This window comes from Lytechinus variegatus, chromosome 2 (assembly GCF_018143015.1).
Source record: "Lytechinus variegatus isolate NC3 chromosome 2, Lvar_3.0, whole genome shotgun sequence".
In the NCBI taxonomy this organism is placed as follows: Eukaryota; Metazoa; Echinodermata; class Echinoidea; order Temnopleuroida; family Toxopneustidae; genus Lytechinus; species Lytechinus variegatus.
In genome coordinates this window covers 6,044,794-6,055,354 of record NC_054741.1, presented here as the reverse complement: position 1 = coordinate 6,055,354, position 10,561 = coordinate 6,044,794, and the positions used below count along the sequence as shown (strand labels likewise).

Here is a 10,561-nt window from a genome sequence, read left to right as displayed (position 1 = left end):
TTGATTTACTTTAATTTTTAATTTATTGATAAATGTATGAATTGTATTTTTTGTTGGAAATGAGAACAAATAAAAACTGAAACTGAAAAACTGAAAGATATTCCAGGAAATTAAAAATGGGCCTGAAATACCATCTTATGTTAATTGCTTGCAAATTACAGTGTCTCTCAGAATCAGTGACATTTTCATGTATCAAATGAAATCATACTGCATGAATTAAAAGTGGTTCTAAAAAGTAAATTCAAGAATCAGGATCAGGAAGGAGGGAGCCCCTGCAGCAATTTTGCTTGCTGCGTGTATACATAATGTGCTGACATTTTCAATTTTTTTCCCCATGACAGACACCATTACATGCTTGCACGATTGTCACACTTTTGAAAAACTATCGCCACGAAAATGGCTTGTTTTGTTTCTTGTATGCAGAGGACTGCGTATTTGAATAGAGGTTTGAATTCTGTCAGAACGTTCGTAACATCACACAACTTCCTTTCACAAAATGGTAGGTGTAAATGTGTGAATGAGCACTTATGTTTTGCTTTTTTTTCTTCCAGTTTCATCAGGCATCATCACGCAACGGCAGCTGCAGTGGCCTTTCGCCTGTTGCCCCCGGACCGCCAGACGCGGCGGCCGAGAGCGGATCATGCGGTCGGCAATGCATTACCGTCCGTACGCATGGTGCGGGTACTTCACTTGAAAGAACCATTGTTTTACGTCTGTCAGTAAATAAAAAATGAGAGCGCGATATTTAAAGATTAGGGCGAGAAAACGTAACATTTTTTCCCTTATTTGATTCATAAACAACATGGTTATCTCACTATGACTCCGACATGTCACATGATCATGATGATCATGATCATGATGACATGTTCACACTCACATGCCAAGAAAGAGTGAAGACTCGGTCAAGGGTTCATTACATGCTGCCGGGTACAGAAAAATCAAGCCAAAGAAGTCAGATGTTGTGGATGCCAGAAGTCCTTCTGCAGTCCATCGACTGGTGTATTGTTGTACTAGTGCTAGTGGCGTTGCAGCACGTGCGACCCACAAGCACTCGTAGAAATCCACTGCCAAACGCGGTGCTATGTCTATGTGCGAGATTATTAATTTACACTACCTCTCACTATGCACTAATCAGTGTTAGTGTCTACTCTTAAAGGGGAATCCAACCCAAATGAAACCTTGTCTTTATAAGAAAAAGAAAAATCAGACAAGTTGATAGGTGAAATTTTGAACAACATTGGACAAATAACAAGAAAGTTATGAATTTTTTAAAGTTGTAAATATTGGTAATCACTATACCCATGGAGACTTCAAATTGGCCGCTTATGTGATGTCATAGTGATGTAAGGCAAGGACTACTCTTCCATGTACTCCAATACATATTATGGCTAAAATGTCATTTTTCCCAAAAGTTTTATTTCAAATTATATTTTTCTTTCATGAGGACATTAAACAATATACTACATGGGTTATATTTAGATTACTGCCCCAGGGGAATGGGTACTTAGGAGAAAACCACAAATCCCTGATAATAAAGTACATGGCCTATGGGAAAGTTGTCCTTGCCCCTTGTCATAATTTACTTACCCAGTTGCCAATTTGAAATCTACATGGTATTAGTGATCTCAATTTTAAAGCAGTTATATTTTTCTTATTGCTTGTCCGATTTCTTTCAAACTTTCACCATTCTGTTTAATTCATTTTTCTCCTTCCCAACACAACATTCTATGGCCAAGGCTGGATTCCCCTTTAAAAAGTCTCATTTAAAAAAAAATACCGGTACATGAAAATTAAAATAATGACAATGTCAAGGAAAGAAAGCTCAAACTAAATTAAGTGCAAGTAGAAAAAATGTGTTTGTTTTCATACATGTTGTGACGTATGCGGGCTCGATAGATTATACATGTACACAAGCAGCATTGTGAATGTTTTTTCCCCGCCCCTTTATACTAGTTTATTCACTTTACTTTGCTTCTTTATTGCTCCTTTCCTAATCTTTCTCCACTTTTTTCTTTTCCATTTAAATTTTAAACAACTTTTTTGTGCCGTTAATAGGGATGCTGCAGGCTTGTTGGTCCCCTGGATCATTCTTCTTAATCACCTTTTTAATCCATGAACAGAATGCAAATTGCCCAAAAGTAGATTTAGTACATGTAAAGTGCGAACTGCATTTTAAAAAAATTTTCATTCATACGAGCAGGAAGCGGTAGCTGAATATTTTCAATTTTTTTCAAAATAAGACAGGAAAAGTTATTAATCATGAACTTGATGTATATCTCACTGATAAGAATTAGGAAAGCTTTTTTTTTTCTTCTGCTATGACAAATCATGATGGGGACATTTGATATGATGTCCCCAACTCCAAATTCAAAATCATGACTACAGTCTCTGATCTTCAGAGTACCTGGTAATCTTGGTTTATTTTGAATCCTAGACAAGGTATGATGTCTTGATGATAATTGTTGATAATTTGTGGATGTTTTCAGCTTCCCATGGTGTTGATATTGGATTAGCTGCACCTCACAGACAGAGGAGGATTATCAGGCGGAGTAGAGCCTCGGCTATCAGGGACTGCAGAAGCCAAGCCCAGTTAGAAGCTGAGGCAAGACACAGAACATGTAAGTTCAAGTTGAAGATCAATTTATATATTTTCTTTTTCAAATTCGAACAACACAATAATAAACGTAATATTTACATCATGTACACAACATTATTTCATTTAGAAATATCGTAAGAAGATGAGCTCTTCTTGAATAAAATGTTTCCACCTTACTAATTACTCAACAAGTTACAGATGACAAATCACATGTGAAAATGAAAATGAGGGCTAAATGTATTTATATTCTACAATCAAATGCTTTGACTCTATTGAGGTGATTTTATGTGACACTGTTCTCTTAAAAAACTGCTCATTGTTATTGTTTTATAAACCTTTTGAGATTTTTTTTAGGAGCATTAGTTAGTTTTGTATTCAACTTTGAATTTGTGGAAACTAGTGCCAGCTACACAGAAACATTGTTAGCCTAACAGAGCACTAACATTAGGCCTACATGTAGTCACATCTTGTGAATTGTCAAGCACTGAATGCATTGCTGTGACATTAGGCATTGCCACAACATTACCAGTTGTTACAGGGCTTCCGTTAGCACATTGTCAGTACTGAAAACATTTCAGTGCGGCTGGTACTGATCAATACAAGTGGCATAGCATTGTTTAAATGTTAGATCAATTTTGAATGGTTTGAAATTGTATTTTATTCTTTTTTTAGAATAAAGTAATGCACCTGTAAATAATCTCATGTATCACTTGTTTGCATAAAATCATTTTTCACCTATGATTAAGCAAACACTATTGTTGGTGAGATAACCAGTAACATTCCATAAGAAATTCACAATGAAAGTGATTGGGTGATTTGAGGATGATATGATGAATCTGCATAATCATGATCACGATTTAATCAGTGATATTATGTGATGTTGAGTGTGATTACTGAAGATCATTTTGGTGTTGAAGATGTTAACTGGCTTCTGTTATCTTTTAATCACTGTGTTGTAAATGATTGATTTCTAATAAATGCAGTGAAGATTCCTCTTGATAAAGTCAAAGAAGTCTGGGAAGAAACTAGCGGACCATATCACATACGAGATGTAGCCAGTCATTATGGTATCTTCAAAGATTTATTTGATGGAGCCAGCTTTGTGCCCTATGTACCCCTCTCAATATCCTACAGTCAGATGTCAGGTGAACATGTACCGGTTTTCAGGGGGAACATTGTCACCCCATCAGAGGTAGGTTCTGTGAAAAAAATTCTGTTAAGTTTAAAGTAGTAGCAGACTTAGAACATAATCAATGAAAGATTAATGTTGGTATTATTGATATGGAATGATACAAGAAAAAGTAATAAGTAATGGCTATCTCATCGCATTTTTTTCTGGCCAATGGCACGTAGAACATTTACAGTATTATTGAAGATGTTGTATTCAGATGTCCCAAGTTTCACACCAAAATCTTTGATTTCCATTTGATTTGTATTTTTCGAATGCAAATGTTTCTACGGCTGCATTTATTTTGAGGAAACCCTCCTGTATACACTACCTCAAACACAGAATGTGGGAAGCAGTAATGGGAAGCCTGCACTCAATCTTGACTGTACATGTATGGTGATGCCACGTCATTGTCGAGCTTGATCAGGCAAAATCCAAACCAAAAAAGAAACTGACCAACCCATTTTTCCCCCTCTGTTCTGGCAAACAAACTTATAGCATTCTTATTTTAGGACTTATTACCAATTGAACATGCAGCAAGACTTTGAATTAGACTTGACACACAAATTCATTATTTTTCACAATTACAGTCTGCTCAAGCACCTGATATTAGTTATTCCGCTTCTGATGATAGTTTATGGACACTACTTCTGACTAATCCTGGTAAGTTAATCCTATCTTGTTAATCACTGGATTAGGCAAACTACTTAAAGGGGAATGGCAAGTTGATTTTAGTAAATTCAGAAACATATTGCAGAAGAATAGGAGACTGATACAAGCAGCTCTCACATATCAATCTAATATAAATTCCATAAAGTTATTTTTTTAATCAAATATATTGAATAAAAAAGTTACAGTAGGGGTATGACATGATCTGATGTATCCCCTGCACAAGTAATATCACTTTAAAATTTTTAGAATGTGCAATTTATAAAAATTAATTGGGCCACTAAAAAACAAAGTTGATCACTTCTCTAAGACTTACTGAGGATGGACATTTTTTAATACAAAAAATTGTCAACAGAATGGATGCAATTTTAGTAATACTCTGATCTACATTGACAACAGGTCTTTTATAAAGGTTTGTGCTTTTCCCAATTATACAGAATTTTGTAGTTTTGTTGAGATTAAAATTGATTCATTGAATTGATTTGTAGTCCTGCAGGATAACAGTGTCCCAAATTAAAAGTATGGAAAAGTGAACTTCAAAAGCTTGATCATGTTGCTGTACTGCCTGCATCCCCATTGCTTTTGATAGGGGAAAATGCTCTTTAGAGGCAGGAATCCTGTGAAAATGACAGTTTTTACTTTGTTCAAATGCCTAATCTTTTTTATATTTTCATATAATTTCAGATGGACATCTACAAGACAATGATGCTGAATATGTACATTGGTTAATGTAAGTATGCATTGTGTACAATTGTTTTAAATATGCCTAGCCAAGATAGTGTTTCCTAAGCAGTAGTGTCAAGAGCCACAAATGTTGAGGGAGCCAAACATGGTATATGGGGCAAAATTTCTAAAAAGTTGTGAGTGAACAAAAATTGTCACTGCTTCAATACAAATATTTAGTAATATTTTGTGATAGAGTTTGGCATCATATTTAGAGGATAATATGTTTCACCCATTTTCTTTTCTTTTTCTCCTTTTTGCTTGGTGGTAAAAATGTGAGTGGTCCATGGCCCCTCAAGCCCCCATCTGACTGTACACCAGTATTCATAATACTGTTTATAATTTTGTGCATGACAGGTGACCCTTTCTTAGATGCTTTATTGAATACTGATCCATTTTGACTTCTATCAGCTACACTTAAAATTTGATCCAGTTCATATCTTGCTTTCTTTGGTATAAAGTACTAGAAGTTGCATGAAATACATTTTTGTAGGAATAAGTTGTTTGTCTTCTACTGTGTATGTTTGACTAAATTATTTCAGTACTTATTCCTAAAAATACTTTGAGCCAACATATATGTTAAAAGTAATCAGAAACGTTTATATCAAAGATTTGAGGTAAGCCGAGATGTTGATTTGCAATCAATGTTAGATTTCAAACAACAAATCTGATTTGTTGAATGTGGGTATGGATCGATTGGCCATCTCCATTTTACAATCTGTTGCAAAACATTGTATTACAGATTTCTTGTCTTATTTGAATTCATCTCAATTAATTTTTATCATGTCAAATCTTTCGGACCACAGAAATCTGTTCGATGTAGGTGAAATACAACTTAGGAGAGGTATATTATGTATACATATTTTGAATAATCTGGTCCAAAAAAAGATTGCTTTGACTTGAGCAAATATTTGACTTGTGGAAAGTACCAGTAAATTGATTTTATATTTTCAAAATCATTTTTATGCCTATTGCAGGGATCATTCCTGGGCCCCATTGCATAAAGTTGCTATTATGGTATTACTTTGCCATCTAGTGTTAGCTTCCTTGAAATCTTTGATTCTGATTGGCTGCTTAGCATTGTAACCATGGTAGTTACCATTGAATGGCAAAGTTACTATGATAGTAACTTTTATTGCAATTGGGCCCAGATGAAAAATTTAATCAAGGAGAAACATTCAAACAGTAGAATGACCCTCTTCCCTGCCATCTTTCATCTGATTTGATTTCATTTTAACAGAGGCAACATTCCTGGTAATAGGATAGGTGAAGGTGAAACATTAGTTGACTATCTAACCCCCTTCCCTGTTAGAGGTACAGGATATCATCGGCTTATCTTCATCTTATTCAAACAACAATCAAGGATATCATTTGATGAAGAACAACAGCAGTTGCCATGGTAAGATTTTGACCAAAGGTCACCCCACTTCAAATGTTTGGAAATGAATTAAAGCAGATACAAACTAGAAGTGTAATAATAGCGCCACCTCAAGTCCCCAAATACTCATATATGACCTGGTTCCTGACCCACAATGCAACACTATGAGCAGTGTAGTCTTGTAATATAAACCTACTTGAATGCCAACACTAAATTCACTACTTATTCCATTCATACCACTATGATTAGTTTGACAATTAGCAGAGGAAGTTTTTTCTCTCAAAAACATTTCATTATCTCTATCCAAGTAAAATTATTAAAGGCAAATTTATTCTATGTATCATTAATGGTTATCTCGAAAGGTGTGTATTTTTTAAGACTTGCTATTTATAACACACACACAGTGTATGAGCAATCACAAACTGTGTTGGTCAATTTGACTTAGTTCCCCCTTTAAGAAGTGAGTGACATAAATTTTTCCCCTCATCTGCAGAATTTCTGCAAAGGATGGCTCTTCAGTAACACTATGCTCCTGCAACATTTTCTTTGGTCTTGATATCTTAGATGGCATACAGTAGTGTTAGGTTTTATGTTTGTATTAATAACATGCAGATTCTTTATCAAAACAATCGTAGCTGAAGCAAATGTAATGAACCTCTTCATGTGCTATATCAGGGTGGTATTTTACAATCTTATCATTAATTCATATTTCAAAACGTTTATTTTCAGTAATCTTGTTTTTATATGTGTGTACTTTTTTCAATAATGGATATAACATGTAGGTGACTTTTAAAATCATTAAAGGTCTACTTCAAGCAAACATCCATTCTTAGGTGCAATGATCAACTTTCTCCTCAATTACTTTTAAACAGTTCATGCAAAGTCTAAACCAGAACTTAGCTGTATCCTTGAATAAACTAAATCTTGTTTATTTCATTCTTTGTCTTCATCTTTGATAGCCATAGTTTATCTGCCAGGAGATTCAAGACCTTAGATTTTTACGCTAAATACCAAGACGTGATCACACCTGCTGGTTTGGGGTTCTTTCAGAGTCGATGGGATCAGTCAGTTCAATCAACTTTTCACCAAACCCTTTGTAAGTCAAAGTCTTTATTTCTTAAAGGGATTCTTGAGGCTGAAAATAATGAATTTTACATAAAAAAAGAAAAAAATAAAACTTATAAAACACTGAAAATTTGATCAAATCGGCCAAGGAATAACAACATTATGATATTTTGAAAAATTGCATTATTTTGGTGAAACAGTTCTATTCATGTCTTCATGAATGTTCATAATAATAATATAGGGTATTTATATTGTGCACATATCCACCTCGTCTAGTGTTCAAGGCGCTCCTATATTACCCGGCTAAGCTAGGCGATCATAGCGCACACAGCCTTTTAAGGAATTACTTCCTACGGGTACCCATTTACCTCACCTGGGTTGGGTGCAGCACATTGTGGATCAGTTTCTTGCTGAAGGAAATTACGCTATGGCTGGGATTCGAACCCACGACCCTCTGTTTCAAAGTTCAATGAGCAAGCTAATGATGTTATATTCCTTTTGTTCTTTTGTATTTTTTTCACATGAAATTATGTTTATTTAAGCTTTTTCCTCAATGAAATAATAAAAAAATGGATTGAAAACTGATTCAATGTATTAAATATTCATTGCTGCATCTTCATTTATTGTGAAAAGGAGAAAAAAAGTAAGGGAAGAAGAGAGTATAAAAAGGAGAGATCTGTGTAGCTTTATGATATTAATATTTTGATTTTATTATTCAAATTTTGTTCTTGATAAATGCAGGTATGAGAGAACCTGTGTTTGAATACGATGCGCCCAAGCAGTACATCGCTCCACAACAGAAATGGCCACATCGAAAACCAATCCATTATCTCAAAAAATTCTTACCAAAAGATTGACACAGCTTTGCCATATCGGACATTTTTTGCTACTTCATAATAATGTGATGATATTTTGATGGTTTCATAACATTACAGGGGTCCTATTGTGTATAATATTGTTTATATTGTTATAATAACACATTTGAAATAACAGTATAGAGCTACTGACATTCAATTTGATGAACTGATTATGAACTTGTTATTGAAACTGTGCATTTGTTATACTAACAAGTCTATGAACATCATAGAAGAGGCTTACGGTTCACCTTGTGATTAGTCTCGAAAAGGTCAGTTGGATGTAGGATTGATAGAGGTGAAAGTTGGATGGTAGGGAAGTGATTATGAGAGTAGGTGTGATGATCATCATGTGAGCATCGCTTCGTCTCTCCTCTAGGCATCTACTCATTTCTCTCAAGACTTGACTCATCTACTATTCTTTTCCGTGTCATCACTTCTCATCTGGTTTGCAGTCCTGTTCAGGACTTCACCTCATCTCATGAAAGATACTTCTTACTCCCATCTATCTCTTTCCTTATCTCTTAATTTTAATCTCTCTAAATTCCTCAATTCAACAGTCGTATTTAGGACTAAACACATGGTGAACAGTAAGCCTCTTCAAGGTCATATTGATGGGTTTGTAGGAGTGGATCAGAATGTTTGTGACAGGATTCAAGGGATATTCCAATTGAATGACAACTTTTCAGTGACCTTCAAGTTGTCATTGACAGGATTATAGGTTATGATGAGGGGAGCGATTCATCAACATTTGCATCCGACAAGTTGTCATCTCTGACAATTTTCCTTAGGTTTTATTGGCTTAGAAGCACTCAATTTCTCATTTAAACTATCAGTCTATGCAATGCCCTATGATATTTAAAAGGATCTTCCCACATAGGATCAGCACATGGATCACAGACATATTCACACACAAAAAAAGTAATAATGTAATCGGTTCTTAACATGATTGGCTTTGTACAAACCCATGTACAAGATTTGATAGCTTAAACAAATGCCACTTGTGTTGGTGATTTATGACCTTAGCATCCATATATATTGTTGAACCTGACCAATTAGTTCAATATCCAAAGTGCCAGCTTTCCCACTTCTTAACAACACTTCTTTATCCATTCATTCCTACTAAAAAAAAATAGTTGAGGATTAGAGGAGCATTTCATGAAACAGGGATATTCACGTACACCTACAAGCTACTGAAATCCTTGCATCTGATTGGCTCCTTATGAATTTGTAAGAGAATATCCCTGAAAAAAATGATTCATGAAATGCTTGCCTTTAGGTAATTTTTGGTTGGCAATGACAAGTTGTCTTGCTCCCACTGTTACCATAGTAACATGTTTGTGATACTCAGCCAGTCAACAGAAAGGATAGTTGTTGACAAGTGCTGATGAAACAGGCCTCTGGAAAGGCAATTTCAAACCCTGCATGCAGTCAATGTAGTTCAACTTTCATCATAAGGAAATACCCCCTGTCTGTTTTTGTTGAAGTTTTTTGTTTTGTTAAGATAATACTTGTATTAAAATGAGATAGATTATTTTAGATTCAGATTCTTTGTTTAGTTATTTCAAAGAGCAAAAATAAGGGAGAAGGAAGAAGTAGATATGATAGAGAGTGGATGAAGATGAGGAAGATGGAGGTTGAAAAGTGAGCTGGACGGGTGGAGGGAAAGTGATAGAGAAAGAGAGTAGAAAGTGAAAGAAGTGGAAAAAATGAAAGAGAAAGTGAGTGATAGTGGAAAGTGAAAGAGAGGGGAATTAAAAGGGGGAAAGAGTTTGTGGGAGAGGGAGGGATGGGAATTGGAAAGGAAGGGGAACAATTAATCAGAAGAAAGATGAAGGGGAAAGGGCGAACTGCATGGGGAAGAGACCCGAGAAAGGGGGTAAGAAAGTGAGGACCCCGGGGGGGCACTTACATTGACGAGTGGATACCATGCGCGACCAAAAAAACACGTAAAAAGGATGTCCTATTCACGATAGTGCACGTTACGTACGTAACGTGATAAGGGTGTCAAAAACACAAAAATAATGAAAAAAAGGTATCTATTTCGCTAGGAAAATTACGTGTTTAGGGTCGAATTTGCGGGGATAATAAAACAAAATTAAAATGTT

General features: G+C 35.2%; 1 protein-coding gene across 1 annotated transcript; it reads left to right on the top strand.

Annotated features, from left to right (window-relative positions):
* The first annotated feature begins 342 nt into the window (after positions 1-342).
* Positions 343-9,939, top strand: LOC121407154 (39S ribosomal protein L38, mitochondrial-like). The gene is made up of 8 exons (XM_041598097.1): positions 343-499; positions 2,487-2,618; positions 3,580-3,788; positions 4,355-4,427; positions 5,118-5,163; positions 6,397-6,555; positions 7,494-7,630; positions 8,341-9,939. The coding sequence occupies exons 1-8, from the start codon at positions 397-399 to the stop codon at positions 8,454-8,456; spliced, it is 975 nt and encodes a 324-aa protein (XP_041454031.1). The 5' UTR covers positions 343-396; the 3' UTR covers positions 8,457-9,939.
* Positions 9,940-10,561: the final 622 nt, after the last annotated feature.

Excerpts from the sequence above, each read along its gene's own strand:
- LOC121407154 (XM_041598097.1), top strand. The coding sequence starts at position 397 with ATGGCTTGTTTTGTTTCTTGTATGCAGAGGACTGCGTATTTGAATAGA. Across the intron at positions 3,789-4,354 it reads ACATTGTCACCCCATCAGAG|TCTGCTCAAGCACCTGATAT; the intron begins GTAGGTTCTGTG and ends TCACAATTACAG. Across the intron at positions 5,164-6,396 it reads GAATATGTACATTGGTTAAT|AGGCAACATTCCTGGTAATA; the intron begins GTAAGTATGCAT and ends TCATTTTAACAG.